We start from the raw sequence: 22,262 nt of genomic DNA, 5'->3' as shown, positions 1-22,262 counted from the left end.
CGCGCCGACTCGGTACATAGCCCCGCCCCCCCTTGCGGAAGTCTCCAGCAGCTCCGCCCGGAAGAGGGGAGGGTTGGGGGAAGGCCGGGGAGGTGCGTGGCCTCACCACTGACTTCTCGCTGTGACAGTTCTTCGCGGTGGCGGCACTTTACGGTCCCTTATGGAAGGCGCGTCCACCTTTTCCTGATTTTTTTGCTTCGTCACACCCGCAACAGAACGTCCCTCCCCGTTTCCTTCTTGGCCGTCGTGCTTCCGAGGCAGGCCAGGCCGAGCCGGAGCGCCCGGGCCTGTGGGCCCACGGCAGGGACGTGGCGGCCGGCGCCCCCTCGCCGGTCCTCGGCTCGCCGTTTTAACTTCTCCCTTTCCCGTGGTTCTTTCTCCGCAGGGCTGTGCTCGGGGCTCTCCCGCGGAAGCAGAACCCGTCCAACTCCACGACCTGCCTGCGAAGTCGCCAAAGGTCTGCCCTGAAAGTGCATCCTTTCCTGACCATAAAAGCCGTTCATACAAATGTAGGGAACTTCGCGAACATGGCGAAGTAGGAAACAAAATCTTGGCCTCACAATTCCGAGATAACTACTATAAATGTTTTAGTGTGTTTTCTGTCTTGCAAACATTTAACATTTTTTTTTTGGTCAGGCAATACATTATAATGATTCAAAAAATCAAAACAGATTTTTTTTTAAAGTATACATTAGAAAACTACCCCTCCACAGGGTACCACTTACATTAGTTTCTCGTGTTTCCATTTAGTGTCTGTTTAAAAAAACACAAATACAAATGTACGTATTTTCCCCTCCTTAAATGTATTTTCTTGGTCTTTTTTCTATGCCTATTCATTTTCTCCCAAACTAGATTCATTGGGTAAGTAGTTTTGTGTCCCACTGTTTATAGTAACTGTTATGTTTCTACATTAGTTGTTGCCTGAAATCATTTTATGAACATTGGCCAGGCTAGGTGCTTTGTAGACCGTGATTTAAAAAAAAAAGATAGGACTCTGGCAGGTGTGGCCCAGTGGTTAGAGCACGGCCTTCACACCAGAAGGTCCTGCGTTTGATTCCTGGTCAAGGGCACACACCTGGGTTGCAGGTTCAATCCCCAACATGTCAGGGCACATTCCGGAGGCAACTAATCAATGTGTCCCTCTTCAATCAATGTTTCTCTCTTTCCTCCTCCCTCCCTTATTCCCTTCTCTCTAAAAATCAATGGAAAAAAATATCCTCGGGTGAGGGTTAACAATAAATAAATTTTAGAAATTATAGGCCCTAACGTAATCCAGCAGGACTCACAAATATTAATCAAATGTTTACACAAATGTGTGTGTGTGTGTGTTCAAAGAACTAAAGTACAGAAACTGAACTTCAGGAGAAAGCACCTTTGAGCTGAGGACCAGGTGAGGTTGAAGGGAAGAGGAGGAGCAGCGTTCCTGGCTGAGTGTCCATGATGGGCAAAGGCCTGGAGGCAGGCAGGAACCTGATAGTTTGTGTAAATCTAAAGATGAGGATTGGATTATCAGATAACAGAGAACAAAAAGAATGGCAGGGGAGAGCCAAATTAAAGAGTAAATGACCTGGGAGTTGTCCAGAACATAAATCTTTATGGGACACAAAAGTGCGTCAGAAAATATACTGGTAAACTCAGACTGAAATGTAATCCCACCAAAAAGGACTACAGCTGCCAGGGGCAATAACATTCCTCTGTAGTCTGTTGAGTACAATATTTGGGTTACATTGCATGCAGTTCTAGTTGAATTGAAGTCCCGAAGACTGTACATAGCATACAGTTTGTTATTTAAAAACCCTTTAACGTGCTTCTCAATGTTTCTCTGTTGGAAGAAAATCCCTCTTACGCATACCCTCATACTGAGGAGAGAATGAGGATCAGAGAGAAGTGAGAAATCTTTTAACTAGTTATTTCAGAACCGTGACTCTCCTTTGGCAGAAGGAAGTGAATTGGTAAATGAATCTGTATCTAAAAGAAAATTCTTTCCAAGTCCCGTAAATATTTGACTAACATTAAAGGATATTGGTTTAGTAGAGGTATGTGTAGGTTAATGCAAATCAAAATCACAATGAGATACCACTTCACACCTACTAGGATGGCTGTAATAACAATAAAACCCAGAAAATGTGTCAATGAGGGTGTAGAGAAATTGGTACATCTGCACATTGCTGGTTGGGATATAAAATGGTGCAGCTACTATGGAAAAGTTTGGCAGTTCCTCAGAAAGTTAAAAGAAATACCATATAACCAAGGAATTCCACTCATAAGTGTATATACCCCAAGGAATTGAAAGCAGGGTCTCAAACATTATACTGTATGTGAATGTTCATAGCAGCATTGTTTACAATAGCCAAAAGGTGGAAATAACCCTTGCATTCATCAATAGATGGACAAACAAAATGTCACACACACACTCTGTCTCTCTGGAATATTGTTCAGCTATAAGGTGTGAAGCCCTGACCACATGGCTCTGTTGGGCATCATCCCTTACACCCAGGGGATGCCAGTGGATTCCCTGGTCAGGGCACCTGTCTAGGTTGTGGACTTGATCCCCAGTAGGGGGTGTGCAGGAGGCAGCTGACTGATGCTTTGTTCTCTCTCTCCCTACCCCTTCCTTTCTCTCTCAAAATCAGTTAAAAATCTTTTTAAAAATATTAAGGTACAGATCAGTATGTCTAATTGAAATATAATTTGAGGGAGGGAAAGGGAGAGAAACATCAATGTGAGAGCAGAACATCAATCGGCTGCCTCCTGTACGCCCCCTACCAGGGATTGAGTCCACAATCTAGGCATGTCCCATGACCTGGAATTGAATCAGCAACCTCTCTGAGTACGGGATGAAGCCCAACCAACTGAGCCACACTGGCCAGGCCCAATAAAAAAAACCTTAAAAGCATAAAAAGGAATGAAATTCTGATACACACTACAATATTGATGAACCATGAAAACATGCTAAGTGAAATAAGCCGGACACCAAAGGGACAAATATTGTACGAATCTATTTATATGAGGTACCTAGAATAGGCGAATTCATAGATAGTAGGTAGCTTAAAAGTTCTTAAGGTCTGGGAGGAGAAGGGATTGGGGAGTTATTACTTAATGGGTAGTTTCTGTTTGGGATGATGAGATCTGGAAATCAATAGTGGTTATGTTTGCATGACATTGTAAATGTACTTAATACCACTAAATTGTCCACTTAAAAATAGTTAAAACAGTGAATTTTATATGTATTTTACCAATTTTAAAAAACTTTGTATCTGAGTAAAAAACCTGGCAAGTACTCATAAAAAGAAGGAAGACTAAATTATTTTATCAAGGCTTAAAATTTAAAAAAATTCTGATACATGTGACAATATGGATGAACTTTGAAAACATTATGCTAAGTTATATAAGCCAGGCACAAAAGGACAAGTGTTTCAATTCCAAAAATAATTAGAGTAGGCAGATTCATAGAAACAGAAAGCAGATTAGAGGTACCAGGCTGGGTGGAGGGGGAACGAGAGAGTTACTGCTTAAAGGTTATAGAGATTCTGTTTGGGATGGTGAAAAGTTTTGGAAATAGTTTGTGATAATGGTTGCAACATTATGCATATAATTAATGCTACTGAATTGTATGCTTAAAATGGTTAAAAGGGCAAATTTTGTTACATATACTTACCATAATTTTAAAAAAGTACTGATATATACTACACAAAATGGATGAACATGAAGGCTGAAAGGAGTCAGTGAGAAAGAACCGCATATTGTATTATTCTACTCAAATGAAATGTCTGTAATAGACAAATTCAGAGAAAGTAGAAGTGGTTGCCTAGGGCTGGAGGAAATGGGGGGTGACTTCTAAAGGGTATGCATGGGTTTCTTCTGAGGTGACAAAAATGTTCTAAAATTGACAGTGATGGGTACACAGCTCTGAACATAACTAAAACCCAGTTTGTATACTTTCAATGGGTAAGTTATATGAATTATATCTCAGTAAAGCTGTTACAGAAAAATTAATTGCAGTGCTAGATACTATGAAGAGCAGACAAAGGATGCCCCTCACATCTGGGCAGTTACAGGCAAATGGAAGCTAAGGATTCCTCCCTTTGGATTTATTATTGATACTCACTGGTTGATGTACATTCCGGGCTGGGTTGGATTTGTCTAATTGTGTCAGGCATGTTTTATGTCCCTCTCAATAAGTGCTAATTCTCTCTGCATATCCACAAAAATCTAGCAGGGGGCTTGATTCAACACATGCATTAAAACACTCAGAAAAGGTCTTGCAACTGCAATTTTATTTTCTTTTGTGAAAATAGACAGCTTATTGGGAGTTCAACTTGCTCCAAAAACCCCATAAAAACAAAAAGGAATACACACAGAAGCATGTGAGGTGATGGGGGAGGGACGAGGGTCCTTAGAACTTTGGCAGACTGTGCTAGCACTGAGCCAGGCGACAGGAGCCAGTCCTCGGAGCAGGTCCTGTCTGCCACTCTGGGACTGTGAGGGGGAGATCTGGACTGGTAAAGGGACGGAACACAGACTTTGTCACTAAGGAAGTGGCAGGCACCTTGAGTCCCTTTAAGTGTAGGAAGAACCGTTTCAGAGGACCTGTCCCCCCCATCAGAAGCTGGAGGCTGGAGGTCGGGGCCCGCTGGGGGAAGGGGATGCTGGTGGAGACAAACCAGGCAGTGTCTTCTCACATGGTGACAGCCTTACACTGGGCAGAGGACCAGAAGATGAAGGCAGAAGCCCATGGAGCTGAGCAAAGGAGAAAAACTTAGGCGAGATCAAAGGAAATGTCCAGGAATGGGGTCTAGGTGAAGCAGCAACAGGCTAGAAATGGCAGCAGTGGCCGCCGTGCCGCCTGGGTGTGGGAGCTGGGGCACAGGGGACTCGAGAAGAGGGAGGAGGCAGTCTCAGAGGTAGAGAGAAGGGGTCTTTTGCCCAGGTCCGTCCACCACTGCACGCACAGGAAGGATGACACACTACTCTTCAGTTCTCTTTCTTTTAAAGATTTTTTTTGTGGGTTTTGTTTTGTTTTTTAAAAAAGCCTTAAGATCAGCTACTGGTTACATCTACAAAACGTAAAGTGCTGTTGTTACCAGTCACTTTACAGAACAGTCCAGGTGGTCAAATATTGACCAATAAAGTTTCCTTTTTTTTTTTTTCCTCTTCTGAATCATTACTACTCGATGGGTCACTTGACAGCCTGCAGGTCACAGGGCAGCTTAGTGGGCAGACTTGGTGACCAAGGAAAGAGGCTGGGCCTGGAGTACTGGGAGGGCCTGGTGGGCATGGAGCGTGGCAGGGAAGGAAGGGGGAGAAGTCAGCAGAGCTGTGGGCATGGACCCGAGTGGGAGGGGCCGGGAGAGGAGCGGGGGCTGGCTGCCCATCTGGCCAGAGGACGTGGCTGCAGCCTTAGCTGACAGGAAGGCAGCCGAGTGAAGAGCCAGCTGGGCCCGGGTCTCTGGCTTGGTGGTGAGGGAGAGGGGCTGCGCTTGCTCCGAGTGGGTTGCAGCAGGGGCAGCCGGCGAGGCCAAGGCTGCGGAGGGGGTGGCCGGGGAGTCCAGCATGCTGCCATGGGAAGAGGCAGGGCTGTCACAGGGCTTCTCAGGGGGCAGGTACTGAACACACGGCTTCTTGCTTTTGGAGGCCAGAGCACCTAGGGGAAAAAACACAAGAAACAGTGAGCAGCTAGTAGCTCTGGTGAGGCAGAGGCTGCAGAAGAGGGCTGGCTGTGCATATCGTCTCTGGAAACACAAGAATCCTTCCGGGGAGGGAAGTGAGGACCTGAAATTGCACCTAAGGCTTTCAAGGCTAGGCAGCTGCATTCAGGGTGCCTGGAGCACAGAGGAGGCGCAATGCCAAAGAGCACGAAAGACTCAGCATGGGACTGGAGGGAAGACAGCTCAGTCTACCGCACCTTCACCTTCCTCGCCTACATCTCATTTTGGGATGGACCCCACCCAATTTCCTTGAAAAACCTTTAGCTTATGGTACTATGGGGGAGAGTGTAGCACCTGCTAAGCAGCGTGGTTTACTGTGGGTTTTGAAGCACATACATTATTTATGTGTGCTCATATGTAGACAAATTATACGGAAGAAAGGAGGGAAGGAGGGAGGGAGGGAGGGAGGGAGGGAGGGAGGGAGGAAGGAAGGAAGGAAGGAAGGAAGGAAGGAAGGAAGGAAGGAAAAGAGAAAGTAGAGCAAAGTGCTTTAGCTGGTGGCAGCTCTTTACACCTGTCCTGGAGTAAGCATGAGACGAGGGGTGTGACTAAGTGACTAAATGCTTGTCACTGTGTGAATATCTTCGCCAGGTGTGATTCTGGTGTACATGTTTTTGGTACAGAGTGGCCCCCAAACTCAAGCAAACTATTTCTTCTTGTGTTCGACCAACCAGACACTGTGGCAAAGCTGATTTTCCTGGATCCCCTGACAGGCGGTACGTCGGTCTTGAACATGCCGCTTCCTTAAAGGAATTTCAACTACGTTGTTTTTACCTTATGCACTGATTTTAGAACTTAACCCTCAAATAAGACGCAACTGAAGTGAATTCCAAAGCGCCTAAGCCTCAAAGTGAGAAAGTGCTGGGATCCAATCCCGCGTCCACCATTTAATAAGCACAGTGATGGGGAAAATCCCTTCCCTTCCCTGGGCCTCAGTTGGTCATCTCTACCAAGGGGATAGTAATAGCACCCACTGAGTACACATTGAGGCAGAGGCCCTGGAAACAGCAGCTGTTACAATCCAGCTCTGTCACTGTGTCCGTCACAGACCCGGGGTGATGCACGGGCAGGTGCAGCTGGGACAGTGGGAAGGCAGAGAAACGAGGCAGCGCCTCCTCAAGGCTCACCTTCTGCCTCCTGGACTTGCTGCTGGGACTGTGTCTGCGACAGCTGCTTTTCTCTCTTCCTTTTCTTTTTCTTACCCTAAAAAATATGGCCAAAGGAAGAGGCCACAGAGACAGAACAACTGGCTTTTCGGGGGGAGCCGCTCAGGTCAGACCCCCCCCCCCCGGAGTCTCAGAAGTGAGTGAGTCTTCCCGGAGTGCCGCCTCGCCTCCCCTTCAACTCTCCCCCTCCCACTCAGGTGCCCGGTCCTGGAAGGCCTCACACTGTCACTGCACTTCAGGCGTGTTTGTCCATTTCTCGCCCTAGAACAGGTTCTTGGTCTTTTTTGGAGGAGTCCTAGGTCCCACTGAAAAATCTAATACAGCTATGAATCCTCTTACCAGAAAAAAGCAAGTAAGAACATACATACAGAACCTGCCTAGTTTCAGGGAATCATCAGACGTGCCGGCTAAGGCTCACGTGTTGGTCTCTGAGCCCCAGGTCAGGGACCCCTGGCTAAAGACATTCTACCCAGTGGGGGCTCACGTGGCTCCCACTGCTCCCTGAAGTGGGGAGTCAAAGGCCAGTCCAGACAAACGGGGGGGGGCACAAATTTAAGTCTGTCGTCAGGGCACCAGAACCGTGTCTTTGTTGACATCCTGAGAACTGAGATGGCTTCTTTGTAGAGAAATACAGACTTCTCCCTAGCCTTAAGAGTCCTCTGTCCATGTCGTCAACTTCCCTCTCCCCCTTCCTCGTGCTGATGCTGTCCTTGGGGCCTGAGTGGGCACTTACATAGTTGTCGCGGGCCGACCAGGTCGGGTAGAGCTGGGAGTGAAGCTGCCGCTCCTTCCGGGCCAGTTCATAGTACTTGGCCTGTTCTTCTCGGGACAGGTTGTGCCACTGTGGGGGAGAGGGTCAGAGACAGGAAACAAAGGATGCAGGGGACGCCGGCTCCGCAGCCTGGCGGGTGAGGGCAGGTCTTACCTTTCTGCCCAGGATTTGATTGATGGCGGCGCTTTCCTTCAGGGTGCACTCAGCCACCACCTTGGCCCTCATCTCCTTCATGTATAACATGAAGGCATTCAGGGGCTTCTTCACGTGGGGTTTCTTTTCTTCCTCCTTTTTCACCGTGACTGGTGATTTCCTGGGAAGCAGGTCAGCATGTGTCAGCTGTCATCCAGCTCACCAATCCCTGCCCCTCACTGCCACTAAGGGCCCGTGGCTCTGGGGACGGGGGTGCGCTGCGGGCGCTAATCCCAGCGGCCTGTGGCTGTTCTCAGCACCTGAGCCCCTTCTACTTGTAGTCCTAGCCCTCTGGATCACCAAGGCCCCGTCCTATGAAAGGGTTTCCTGATGAAGGAGCACAGGATGGGGATGACGGCTGGATGTACTGGCCACAGGTGATGAAGAGGAAGCGGGGCAGGATGCTCTGGGCAGGAATAAGGGGTGGGGCTCTCCTGGGCCATGAGGCATGCACTGGCTTTCTGGGTGCCAGTCTCAGCTCTGCCACCAGTCAGCCATGTGACCATGAGAAAACTCTTTCCTGGGCCTCACATTTTCATGTGCATTATGGGTGCACATTTCACGTGCCTATTAAAGTTCTTTTTTAATGTGAGAAAAGATGCGGAATGTCTCAGAGTCAAAGGGAACAATTCCCAGGGGAGAGGACTTGGCAGAGGGAGACTGCTGGGCTGCCTGCTAAATGCCACCAGGAGAGAAAAATAAACAGCAATTGCTGTGCAGAGACTGGTGACCCAGTCTATGCTGCCTGTTACTCACGCGCTCACGGCCGGGCTCAGGCTGGGGGGTGCCGGCTCCTGCTTGACGATGGGGGAGACGATGGCGGGGTGGGGAATCCCTGAGGTGGGCAAACCAGGATGGGCCGGAGCCACCATGTGAGGGGAGAACCGACTGGAAACCAGGCTGTGGAACAGGTAGAAAGGACAGAAGAGGGATTCAGGCTGAGTGCTCGTCACCCAGCAGAGGACATGGGTGGCCCCTGCCTTTGGTGCAGAAGCAGGTCAGCACCTCTGCTGTGGCCAAGTTTGAGGAACAGAAGGCCATCCTTGACCTTGCCAGACACATCAGGAACTACATAGGGAAAAAAAAGCTTCAGGGCCACAAAGCCCAGTGTGTGGGACGGAGGGACCAGGGGGGTCGGTTCTAGGGCTCTGAAATTCTCTTAGAGACTGCGGCAGAATGAACCTGTGGGCACAGGGGCCCTTCCCACCACGGGGCATGAACCTCATCAGAGAGGTGGGAGGAAAGGTGGGCCTGGGCCTCCTCATTTGCTGCCAAGAGACAGCTGCTTAATGGTCAGAAACGGCAAGGACACTAGCGGACAATCAGTCCCTGAACTGCCACTTCATGTTCACAGCCTGTCCCTGGACTCACCTGGACATTGAGGCGTTCATGGCGAGGGCAGGGTAGGGGTGCCGGAAGCCACCCGGAGGAAGGGAGTACATGGGCTGTCCTTGCCTGCAGGGGTTAGGAGCAAGGAAACCTGGTCAGTATATTGGCGAAAATGGGAATGTGCAGGGCAGGGAAGGAAAGGGGTCGGGACGAAAGGGTGAGGCATGAAGGGCAGGGAGTAGGAAGTAAGGGCTGGGAGGAAGCTGGGATGGGGGTCTGAGCCCTGGGCTCTGGTGAGAGGGCACCCCATGGGGGCGGGGCAGCTGGAGGCACAGAAGGCAGAGCTCAGCATAGGGAAGGAACGAGGGTGAGAGAGCCTTCAGGTTTCCTTACTGTGGGACGAGCCAGCCGAGGGGGTGGGGGATCTGTCCGACAGCTCCAGGAGACAGTGGGTAATACGGGGACAGTTCAGATGGGTGAGGAGGCCGGGGGATTCCTGCTTCCAAAGAGAGATGCGTCAGGCTGTTCCGGCCCTACCGTAACACCTTAAAATAACATCATCTGGGAGGTTCCTTGCCCTATGTCCCTCTGGTGGTCTGGAGCTTGGAAGACCCTCTCTTTCGTTATCCCTGCCCTCTGCCACCTCTCCGGCTCTACCGGCCTGTTGGTCAAGGACATATTCAGGAAGGCAGGACTAATGCAGAATCTCCAGCTACATGGATCCATTTCTGTCGGCAGGATTAACTTCTAGCTGCTTATACAGGAGTATCCAGAACAGGGATAGGAAATTCTGGACCAGCAGACCCCAGGTATCCAGAGTCATCAACTAACTACCTCTCTAGAAAAGCTGCCTCGTCTATGGAGAAACAAATGTTGGATTCCAAATCCACATTTGTCTTTATTATCTGTAACTGGTAGTAACTCTTTCTCTAAAGAGGACTCCCCAAGTACTCTGAGCCATGGTAAATGGGAATTTTATGAAGACTACGGCTCCCTGGGATAGACAGGTCTAGTAAACAAGCTAAAAAAAAAAAAAAGCTCCACCTTGCTGCCTTGTAGCCTGGCTAGAAGTGATTACTCCACTTGAAATGTGCAGTTTAGGGTCAAGGTCTCACTTAGGGAGGCACAGCCTGCCCTGTGCTAGACTGCAAAGTTAATAAAGATTTTTTTTTTCCCTGCCAGCTTGTTCCACCCCCAAAATATTAAAAGATTCTAAAGTAGAAGAAACAGACAGAGAAATATCCAATGCTCACTGTGGAGTCAGGCCCTGTGCACTATCTCATTTAATTTCCTTTCACCCTGACAATAACTCTGTGTAGAATGTACAGATAATGTACAGGTGAAAGAACCGAAGAGGCTAAACTTAGTGGCTAAGGCAACAGATAACTGAGAGGTGGAGACATGATCTGGCCCCATGTCAAATGGGTGGTCTGAGAAGAGAAGCCTCCCCCCCCTCGGAGCTCTGCATGGGGTCCGGGCCAAGCAGCAGCAGACTCACCTGTCTTTGGATCAATCTCTGGGGAGAGGTGGGTGGGAGGGGAGCCAGGGGAAAAGTGGTCGCTGCTGTAGGTGATGAGGGGTGTCAACGGGTGCATGTGATGAGGGTGTTGAACGACAGGAACTTTGTTAGACTGAAAGACAGAGAGAAAGAGACTAGGGACAGTTGCCAAGGAGATGGAGAGTAAAATCAGCTGATATTTACTGAGTCGAATGTCTGCCAGGTATTTTCCATGCACCATCCCATTCAGTCCTCATACAGCCCTTGAGAGAAAGGGGAAGTCTATTCAGCTGGAGCAGAGGAGCGATGATGCCCACCCTCCAACATACCCTCTTCAAAACCACCCACCAGGAGACCTCCCATAGCCCGTGTCGCTTTCAGATGTACAGACACAACTCCAGAGCACTCAGGGTACTTCTCCCAGTCACCCTTCACTCTGCTGACCTAATGACCCGCTGTATCATCTGAAACACTAGCGAATGTAAGGAGTCCCATTATTTTATATAACTATTAAGAAAGAAAAACCCTGGCATATCATCTTTGTATCCTGATTTCAGAAATGTTAAAACGGGGAAAACCTGTGCGTCCTAGAATTGGTAAAGTGAATTAATTTTTTAAATGCTTTAAAGTAATCTAACTTAACCACAGGATCTTTCTTATAAAAAACAGCTATCATTTATCTACAAGCACAGGGCTAGGCATAATGCCTAGTCCTTATGATAACCTAGCAAAGCAGCTATGACTGTTACCATCTGAAGGATGAAGAAACTGAGTTCAGGAAGGTTAAGTGACTTGGCCCTGGACACAGAGCTGGTAAATGGCAGAACTGGATTCATATCCCCCTTTATTCTCGTACTACTGGCCACCCCAAGAACCTGACCAAAACATCTCGTTCAGAGAGAAAGAATGGACATACATTTTCTTTTTAAGGTAAATTTTAAAAATAAGGTAAACTGGTTACCAGTAGAGATTTAATAAAGAGATTTGTAAAAGAGATCTGTAAAAGGGATGGTGATTTAGAGGCAGCCCAAGGGCTAGAACCCCAGACTGCTGTCTTATGGCTTGAACTTCTCATTTCATAGATTCGACAGGCCTTTTTCCTTGCTCATGGTATGTCTAATGCAAACTCCGGCCTGTGTACTGATGGTGGCCGTGTTCCGTTTTCAGTAGGCTAAGCAGAGATGAGGGCCAGAGAACCAGAGCAAGGCTGGGTCCCAGGGCCCCTGCGCCCAGACCCAATGTGAGGCTGAGAATTCAGGCCGTTCTGAACCACAACCGCTAGGTGGCGCTGGTACCTGGCCTTGAACAACTATCACCTCACAACAGACTCCTAATGACAGAATGATAGCGATAAAATAAAATAAAAAATACATAAACTCCATGATGAAAAAAGACGACTAAATAGAAGCCCACCAAAATGTAAACAGTAGTATGTTTGAGTGGTGGAACTATGGGTGATTTTGTTCTCTTTCTGTATTTTCCAACTTTATTACCTACTTAAAATATACACTTACGATGAGCACACATTTTCTAAGAAAGAAATAGAAACTATGTTACAAAGCATCAGGAAACACAATCACACCAGCCTAATCCAGTCACTATTATTGTTTTGGTGTGTCTCCATTCATTTAGACTCCTTGCCCATGCTTTTGTTTACACTTACATCATTTAAAAATACTTAATACTTAATGGCATTCTGAAATCTTGACTGCCCATGTGCTGTTGAGTTTGGCTCTGAAGGAGCAGCAGAGCTAAGTGCAAAGCAGGAGAATGTAGGTATCCTCACTTAAACACCATTACTATTGGTTCCCAGTAGGTGGCAGCATTGTCCAGAGCAAGGAAGGTAAACTTTTCCTTGGTCAGTCTCAGAAGATGTGGCCCCTGGGGCTGGTAAGTGAGAATGGCTCTTTAGGGCTGATTCAGGATAGGCTCTCTGGAGGCTGCCATCCCCCCAAAATGTCCCCGCTCTTTTTCTACTCAGCCGCCTTCAGGGCAAGGATGTCCACAGCATAATCTCAGGCCCAGGGTAGAAACGCTGGGAACTCTCCGCCTCACAGTGGATTACCCCAGTAGAAACCACACACACAAGCAAAGGCTAGGGTGTCTACCCAGTAAGGCAGCCGAGGTCAAGTTTCTCTAAAGAAGAGCATCTCAGAGCCATCTTGGACCTAAATCCTTCTGTCTAGTCAAGCACACCCAGCTCTGTCCTAGTTCAAGTGTTTCATATCTACTTCAGTCTGTTTCTAGAGTTGGTTCAAGCCAAAGTTCTTCAAACTCCCACCCGTGAGGAAGAAATGCACCCTCTCTCCTGGTTTAGAACTTACTTTCAAGCTTGAAGTATAACCAACAGCCCTCAACTCCACTGCAGACCAGGAGCAGCCTCTCCCGAACAGCCCCGCCTCTCTCCTCTAGCTGCTGCTCTCAGCAGCTTGTCTGGGGCCCCTACAAAGTTTCCACTGCTATTGTTCACTGACTATTCCCTTTTCTTCCTGATCCTGATTTCAGGGGTCAGAAGGGTAAGGGGTTTGCAGCTCAGGCAAAGGTGAGCCTTAACTCCATGGCATCACTCACAAAGCAGTCAGACAGGCCAGCAGGCTGCCCAGGGAACACACTCGGAGTTTCAGTGGATCGCTAGCTATACCTGATTTTAGATATTTAAGTAACCCATTCGATCTGCATTCAATTGTCTATTTACTGATAGAAGCAACCAGAACTGTTTTCAAGAGTCTATGGTTAAACGCAGGGCTGGGGTGGGAGGGAGGACAGCATGGGAAGGTGACCAGAACTGTTTCTAATGCACCTGGGAGAAGGGTGGGATCTGAAGCAGCCAGAGGCCAGGAGGGGACCTGCTTCCCACAGTTTGCTGAGAACGCTCAACTGACAAGAATGAGCACTTCCAAGGGCTTTCGGGCTCCAGCTGCAACGTCCCTGTTACTCTGGTTCTAATATCTGGGACATGTCATCAGCGAGGCCAGGGGGCTCTCAATGTTTCTGATCATGCAACTCAATCAATAAAAAGTGTCAGTTTGGCCATGTTCTTCTTGGCTTGTGCTGTTATTAGTATTTTCAAAATAGGGTTTGTTACAGGAATCTTTGAAGCTACTGGTACACTTGCTTTTGGGTTAATTTAGGTAAAACTGAGCAATCTGTAAATCCACGTAGCAGGGCTCAGGTAACCCGAAAGCCAGTAAATAAGTGAATTCCCTGTAACTGATCCCCCCATATTCCATACAGCAAAGGCTAAGTTCTTCCAAATGTTTTAGATTAAAACATATGCATGACAGTGTCCCCCTACCCTCACCCCATACCTCAGTAGAACATCCTGTGCCTGTACCCCTTTTTAGAGATCATCACACTCACTGCTCAGAGAACCTTCTTTGAACGCATCCCATTCTAGCTCCTAGAAAGTTCTTAAATTCCTTAGCTGTCTCCTTCCTGGACTCATACCTTGGTGTATCACCTCAACAACTATTCCCTTCTACCTAATGAGAGCTCATCAAGTATCGGAAGACAGACCCTTGTTCCCCAAGGCATCTGTTTTCCTCATATGCCACAGTTTCTGGACTCCTCGCTTTTGTCTGGCTACCTGTTTCTAAATTACCCCCATGTCTCTCTTGAAATTTAGCAGAATATTCCAGAGGGAGCTGGCTGGTTGGCTGGTGCAGAAAATAAGGTCAAAGGATTTACATGTAATTGAAGGGGAGCAAATAGGAACTTAAAGTTGGGGGGGGGACCCCCACCCAAGTCTCTCTCTGTATACACACACCACCCTCTAACACTGCTTTACAGGCAAAATGTAAACTCTTTACTGATGCTGTCATCCTATTAAGGGAAGGAAATTTGAACATTATGTCCCCTCCACTGAGAGAAGTGGAGAGCCACACTTTTATTTTTGGGTAAACGTGGAGACTGTTTATGCCACAGGGACCAAGCTGCGCGGCCAGAAGGCTGATGGCTGACAATACACGTGGACAGAATCCACATCTGCTAACAGGGCTGGACTAACTGGCCCTGCAGATACTTGATCCAGGACAGCAGACGTGTCTTCTCCACCAGGGAGGTTCAGACTGCATGTGCCAGGACGTGGTCCTTTCCTGGCTAGCATGTGGTTCAGTAAAATCCTTTCTTTCAGGAGCGCCTTTGGCTGTGAAAGTTTTTGTTTAACATACTCATGGTGACGGATGTTAACCAGACTCAATGTGATGATCATTTTGCAGTATATACAAGCATCGAATCACTGTGCCACCTGAACCAAGTGAGCAAGGCGAGAATCACTGCTACTGGGGCAAACAGGACAAATGGACACCGTGGACCTGCCTCCTGACACGATGCACTCAGGACCAACCTCAGAGCAGTGGTGTCCTTGCCAAACTCATTCAGCCTGAATCTAAACACAAACATCAGATAAACCCAAATTGTGGGACATTCTCAAAACATATCAGGGTCAGGTCAGGAAAGACAAAGGCTAAGGAAGTCACTAAAGGAGACCCAAGAGGAGAGGCAACTAAATGCAATGTGTGATCTTGGACAGCAGTCCAGGAAACAACACTTGGCTAGAACAATTAATTATTGGGACATTTACCAACATTTGAAAATATATATATATAGTGAGTTAGATAATAATATGAAATGTTAATTTCTTGATTTTGATAACAGTACTGTGGTTGCTATAAGAGAGTATCTTTGTTAATAGGAAATACATCTAAAGTATTCAGGGTTAAAGGGGCACAATGTTCCCAACTTACTCTTAAATTGTTTTTAAAAAACCGTGTGTGTGTGCGCACACGCCGGGGGGGGGGGGGGGGGGGGGCGGGGAGGAAGCATGGGGCAAAACTTCTGAATCTGGATAAGGTGTACATGGGAGCTCCTTGGATTCTTCTTACAATTTTACCAGATGTTTAAAATTATTTCCAAATAAAAAGTCAATACTGTGTAATAAGAACTGAAATCAGTACTGGAGGTAAAACAGAGCAGTAACAGGCTATGTGATGAGTTTTGGAATGTTTTTTGAGTCTATACAGGTATACCGCTCAGAGGATAGAGAAACTACGATTTTACAGTGTTTCTACCTAAGAACTGGCCTGCCAGGCGCTCAGGCGGCCCAGCTCAGGAGCTGAGCAGCAACACGGCGTTTCTTCAGCAGGAGGGTTTCCAGGCACTGGGTTGACATCGTTCACAGGACACGATGCTCTGCAAGGCGCTTCTGACAGTGGCTCAGTGCCTAACGCTAAAACGGGGTGCTTACTATCATTAAAGGAAGTATGTGGTCATCTAGAAAACAAGTTCCGAGTGCACATGCACATGAGCACACACAGAAACAAGGTGGAAATGCTGTGTAACACAATGTGAGTTGTGGGGTCACAGGTCTTTTTCTGTGCACTCTGGCATTTCCCCAAGATCTTTTTTAAAAAGATCTAATTTAAAAAAATCCTGAGAAGAGGGATTGGACCAGGGGTAGAGAGGGGTTTAGAAGGATGTATCAACCTTACCCCAGACCATTTATTCTTCCAGCCATTCAACAAATGCTCCTCGAGCATCTCCTCTGCGCCAGGCATTGTGACAGGTGCTGGGTGGAACAAATGTGAAGAAAACAGGTGCGATTCCTATCTTGGAGTCGGTTATACTCTGGAAGTGTGTCTATTTGTTTTGCAGGGTTGGGCGTAGAGCTCCAGGGAGAGAGTAGAGGGAAGATAGGGGCAGGCACAGGGGGCCATGTTGAGGGGTCTGGTGAGGGGTTCGAGAAAATTTCACTGTTGCTTAGCTTTTAGAGCTCGTTTTGAAGGCATAAAATCCAAGCCGTAATGACACTGAGCTCCATCCCCACACTGGCCCCTTATGACTTGTTTCAACACATCTCCATGAGACGCAGCTTTGTCCTGACTCACTGAGTCTCGGCAGCTGTGCAGGCTCTCTCCTCCTCCTGCCCTTCTCCCAGGGCAGACCTCATCTTAGAATGCTTTGAACACGATTCTAAAACAAATTTAATAATCAAGTATTTTCGCTTTTCTGATAAAAAAAAAGCGAGTGCCCAAGCTCCATGACTACTTCAGTAACCTCCAAGTCCTGCTTCTGCCTCAGCCTAGAGAAACCGCACTGAGCGCACTGGGATCATCTCTCAACTCCTTCCCCTTCTGTCCTGGATTTGCAACCAGGGCAAAGGTTCTCAACTCTGACAGCCCCTGAGAATCTCCTGCGGAGCTTGTGAAACTAAGATACCACCCCTACCCCAGACAATGAACTCATATCCTTGGAAGAGTAGATGCTAAATTCCACAGGCTAGTTATCTCTATTACCTTTGCAATCCGCCCATTTGATCTGGCACCTAATTCAGGACCTCATTGCCCCTCAGTCTACTAATTAAATGGTATTTTAATTGTCTTTCCTTCTCTTAGCACCAGCAGTGGTGGTGGTAGTGAGCTCACAGTTACTGAGGGCTTACTTCACGCCAGGCACAACTGCAAACTCATTACAACGCACTGGCTCACGTTCACACAACTCTAAGAGGTCAAGTCCTTGTCTGATTCCCATTTTATAGATGAAGAAACCAAGGTAAAGAGAGATGTAATCTGCCTGAAGCTGCACAAATAAAGGCGGAGCTGGGGTTCAAGCCCACTGTATTATACAGCTGCAGCACATACACCACCCTCCCCATGTAGCTCAGGCTTTGCACCTACGCTCACAGGGGGGAATGAGACACTCGGATTCGAAAACTGAAAATGGTGTTCTTTTTCCAACCTGCAGAATTTCAAGTTAATGCTAAGGTTTTTATCTCATAAATGTTCCTTAAGCTTTTGAGGCCTGTTTCTGGGCTCCCATATGAGAATGCAGAGTATGATAATATACAGTTTACTAGAAAATTACCCGCTTCGCTAGCTGCAGGGGAATTTATCACCTGCCCATGCTTCTCCACGCGTGAGAAGCCCCGTAAGGCGCAGCGCTGAGTGAGGATCTGCGGAGCACACAGCTGCAGTGGCTGAGGTTTGCTTGGCAACACAGCTATGCGCACAGGACCTTGTGGAGCGTTTAGGGACTTCATGTATTTTTGTGTCACACTAAGATAGTAAGTGGGGATGAGCAGCTGATTTATTGAGGAAAAGAGTCTAGAAAGAGAACAGAGGCTTAGGGCAAATAACTGATACTAGGATTACAGAAAGCAGAGGGTTGTAAATACTGCCAGGTGTCACCCGTGCTGAGAAAAAGCAGGGGAAATGATTAGACTGAGGTATTAGGTGGCAACTGGCAAGCGGAGCCGGGCTGCAAGGGACTGGCAGACCGCATGATGCAGGCACGGAGGGGGAAGGGCGAACTCTTGTGTGAAAAGTTGAGCAGGGGTTGCACAGGGAGGGCAACAGGGTAAGGCTCACAGGCAGAGGAGGCCGGACACAGGTTTCGTATTTTATTTTTCAGAGATGGGTTGGTCTGTGCAACAGGAAGGATGGGAAACTCAGAGCCCATGTGCTAGTTTTAAAGGGAACTCGCTTCCTCTAAAAGTGGATGGAGATTTTAGACAGTGTGTAGAGACACGGTATGTGGAGGGAAGAGAGGAGAGAGGGCCCTGCCATCTCGGGGTCGCTGGAGTGGGCTGGAGGATGCCACACGATGGGCGGGCCAGCAAGATTTGAAACATGTAGAGAGAGCTGTGCTGGGAGGGGACAGCCAGGTTCGGGGGAGGGTGGATGGGGGATGCCCTGCTCTCCACCATGACCCCGCCACTAGAGGGCGCCTGTACCCTGCGCCTGGCCACCTGAAGGAGGACTCTGAAGGGGTAGTCACCACCATGGCCTATTCCTGGGATGCTTGTTCAATGGCCTGCTCATGTCCTAGTGACCGGCCACAGAATCTCAGGAGCACCCTGCCCCGGACGGCTGGTCCTGCCACTCACTGTTCCCTAGTCACTAGTGTCTCCTAGAGCCTGTGTGGAACAGTAGCCTCCAGTTGTCTCCTCAGTGAATGGTCATGACAGTTGTCTGGAAACTACGCCTGACATTGCTCTGGCACCGCTCCTGTGAGTGGTCTCAAGATTACCTGAAATCAGAAAGACTCACTGCACCATCCTTTCTCTCTCTATGCATCTTGGCTTTTTAAAAAAATATGTCTTTTATTGCTTTTAGAGAGAGGAAGGGAGAGAGAAAGAAACATGAGTAATGAGAATCATTGATCGGCTGCCTCCTGCACGCCCCCTACTGGGGATTGAGCCCGAAACCCGGGCATGTGCCCTGACTGGGAATCGAACCATGACCTTCTGGCTCATGGGATGACACTCAACCACTGAGCCACGCTGGCTGGGCTAGACTCCAAGTTTATAATGAAAAAGTACTATCAGGATATAATCATGTCCTGAGTGCGATGAAATAATATATCTGGGATTTGCTTTAAAACAACCTGGTGTGGTGGGAGGAGGAGTGTGGGTGAAGGGAAGAGATGAACTTTTCCATAGTAAAGTTTTTAAAAAATCACACATTCCCAGGTCTCCGAGTGTCAATGGACAGTTCATGCCAGCTGGGCTTCCTTCTAGCTGCACCTGCTATGATTTTGACACTCACTGTACAGCGGGCAACACCAGGTAGCTTGTGGGGTACGTTGTCTTAAGGCAAGGGTTGTTTTTCTTTAGTTTTTTGTTGTTTTTTTTTAAATATGTCTTTATTGATTTCAGAGAGAGGAAGGGAGAGGGTGAGAGAGAAACATCAGTGATGAAAGAGTCATTGATCGGCTGCCTCCTGCACGTCCCTCACTGGGGGTTGAGCCTGCAACCCGGGCATGTGCCCTGACTGGGAATCAAACCACAATCTCCTGGATCATAGGTTGATGCTCAACTGCTGAGCCACACCAGCCAGGCAACGGTTGCTCTTAAGTCCAGGAAAGGGGATGCAAGGTTCCAGGATCATCTCTTATTTGCATTTAATTTCAGGCCATTGCAAGTGCTGAGGAGGTGAGGAGACCTGCTTCGGCCCCATAGCTCCAGCCTCCCAGGACCATCCAGACCACCCTCTGCAGCCTGGGGTAGCCACAGGGCTTGGTAGAAGAGCCTTGGCTGCCCTGCGGGTTTCTGCTTGCACGTGTCTTACTTCATTCTTTCCTAGAACATCCTGGACTGAACAGCCTCTTCAACTGCTGCCTGCAGCTCCGAGGGAGCAGCAGAGGCTGAATGAGCTCCGACCCGAGAGGAGGCACCACAGGCTGAGGGGCTCCAGCAGCAGTGGGGAAGGACCAGGGTTACAGCTCAGGGTGCTCATACACTGAAGGTGACCCACCAGACCCCAGCAGCGCCAGGAAGGTGGAGGAGAGGCAGTCACAGATGAGGTGAGCAAGACTGTTCTTTCAGCACTTTCAGGAGAAACAGACTTACCAAGTGTGCTGGGGACGGTGACCTGGTATCCTTGACTGTAGCACTGGAGGGGACATCAAGGAGGGGCCATTTCATCTGCAGGTACTGTACAGGAGACAGAAAACACAAACAGCTGGTGAGAAGAGGCCTCAGGTGCCCGGTGGGATCAGAGGAGGAGCTCTGTCGTTGGGCTACTGGTGAGTCAGAGACATGATTCATTTTCACCACACATGTTCCTTACCGTCCAAATGGCATCACAAGGCAGAGCATACATGTATAATCACCACTGCCATCCACAGTCCCTCTGTTATTTTGGTGGAACACACACAACCCTATGAGTGGCCAAAGTATTCAAAGGACCTGTTGGTGAGGGTCAAGTCCTGCCTGCTGCAGTCATGGGGCAAACAGGGCCGATCAAGGGAGCAAAGGCTCCCAGATGGCGATCCTACCCCATTCGTTTCCATGTCCTACAGCATCACACACTGCTTCCTAAGAAATAGCCTCACCAGAAGAATCTAGTGAATGAATGAATAAAAACCATCTGCCTGACACTTGCAATATCTGTTCATACTCAAGGTGCTTAACTTTTTTTAAAAATAAAGTTAATTATTTATTTACTGAATTGAGAGAGAAACATTGATGTGTTGTTTCACATATTTACGTATTTATTGGTTGGATCCTTATGTGCGCCTGACTGGGGGGTCAAACCTGCATCCTTGGTGTATGGGGGAAATGCTCCAGCCAACCGAACTACTCGGCCAGCACTCAGGTGCTGAACTTTACTTCATTATAGTGTTTCTCAACCTTGAACAGATAATCCAATACACACCCTGCCTTTTTCTGCACATCATTGCAGAAAATCCAAACCAAATAGTAAATCAGCGCAAGTGTGCACACAGACACACACTCTCTCTGTCTAAATGAAGCAATTTTCCTTAACCCCAGCATGGCACAGTCTTTGGCAAGAGCCAGTGCAGAGGCACTGAGGGCCCTGGGAGAGCCACCTGGGGCCTGGACTCTGGAGTTGAGCGCTCACGGGTTTAGGTTCTTGCTCTGCCAGTGTAGGCGGTGTGACCCCGGACAAGCGTTGTAACTGAGTCTCAGTTCCTAACTCTGTAGGGCAAGGCTATGATGATTAACTCTACTGGTTGCTGGAAGGATTAGGGAAAATGTCAAGTATTGAACACGGTGCTTTGCATGTGGGAGACATTTGATAAATGGCAGCTATAATTTTCATAAGCAAACCATTAGTCTTTGCCAGGAGCAAGAGCATACATGTTGTCTTAGTGTCAACACTGATATGGTGCTTCTGGGCAGCAGACCAGCTATGCAGACTCTGTCGAGTTCTTGAGGCTACTCTGAAAATTAAATCTCTCATAGGAAATGGTGGCTCCAGGAAGAGTTTCATAGAGACACAAAAAGAAGTCTTTGACTCATCCCTTGCTCTGGCCATACAATTCCAGGAAAAGAGTCATGACTTGGCCTTGACTGTGTACACAGGCTCAGGAGAGGGGGCCTGACTGGGCCCCAGCAGGCCCCTTGGCTTTTCATCGACCACGAAGATTGACTGAAAGGCAGGGGCTGGGATTTCAGAAGGGCGTCCATGGGTGAGAGGAACAATCCAAGGACACATCTACCAAGGGCCAGGGAGTGGCACAGGCAGCAGGTGGGACGGGCCACAAAAGCCTGGCTGCAGGAGACCTGGGAAGTGAGCATGAAGGAAGGCACTGGGCCCGGCCCACGTGGCTCAGTGGCTGAGTGTTGACCTATGAACCAGGAGGTCACGGTGCCATTCCCAGTCAGGGCACATGCCTGGGTTTCAGGCTCGATCCCCAGCAGGGGGCGTGCAGGAGGCAGCCAATCAATGACTCTCTCTCATCATTGATGTTTCTCTCTCTCTCTCTCCCTCTCCCTTCCTCTCTCTGAAATCAATGAAAACATATTAGGAAGGAAGGGGGCATTGGGGACCACACGAATAAGGACAGTCTTTCCACTCTGGGTCCTCTGGTACCCACACACCTCACATTGAGTCTCACCACTGTCCCTGTCTGCTGATGATCTTTTTCCACTCTTCCCACCCCACCTAGAGCCTAACTGGGATTTAAACATTTTGGGTGAGTTAAAAAAAACCCTTGACAGCTCTGGCTGGGTAGCTCAGTTGGTTAGAGCATCGTCCCAAAACGTCAAGGTTGTGGGTTCAATCCCTGGTTGGGGTACACACAAGAAGCAACCTATGAATGCATGGATAGATGGAGCAGCAGATCAATGTCTC

The 22,262-nt window shown here is 48.2% G+C and overlaps 1 protein-coding gene across 1 annotated transcript in view; it reads right to left on the bottom strand.

The window, feature by feature from the left end:
• Window positions 1–4,258: 4,258 nt before the first annotated feature.
• TCF7L1 (transcription factor 7 like 1) overlaps window positions 4,259–22,262 on the bottom strand; it is a 138,303-nt gene continuing 120,299 nt past the window's right edge. The window contains exons 4-12 of the mRNA XM_081157004.1: window positions 20,012–20,095; window positions 10,666–10,798; window positions 9,561–9,663; window positions 9,210–9,293; window positions 8,595–8,738; window positions 7,800–7,959; window positions 7,608–7,715; window positions 6,836–6,911; window positions 4,259–5,644 (exon numbers count right to left, since the gene is read on the bottom strand). Coding sequence (XP_081013130.1) covers window positions 5,211–5,644; window positions 6,836–6,911; window positions 7,608–7,715; window positions 7,800–7,959; window positions 8,595–8,738; window positions 9,210–9,293; window positions 9,561–9,663; window positions 10,666–10,798; window positions 20,012–20,095 — 1,326 coding nt within the window. The 3' untranslated portion in view covers window positions 4,259–5,210. The remainder of the gene's footprint in view (window positions 5,645–6,835; window positions 6,912–7,607; window positions 7,716–7,799; window positions 7,960–8,594; window positions 8,739–9,209; window positions 9,294–9,560; window positions 9,664–10,665; window positions 10,799–20,011; window positions 20,096–22,262) is intronic.

Source organism: Miniopterus schreibersii, assembly GCF_964146895.1.
Source record: "Miniopterus schreibersii genome assembly, chromosome: 13".
Classification (NCBI taxonomy): domain Eukaryota; kingdom Metazoa; phylum Chordata; class Mammalia; order Chiroptera; family Miniopteridae; genus Miniopterus; species Miniopterus schreibersii.
Note: the sequence above shows the minus strand (reverse complement) of the source record. Positions and strands in the feature narration are given on the sequence as shown.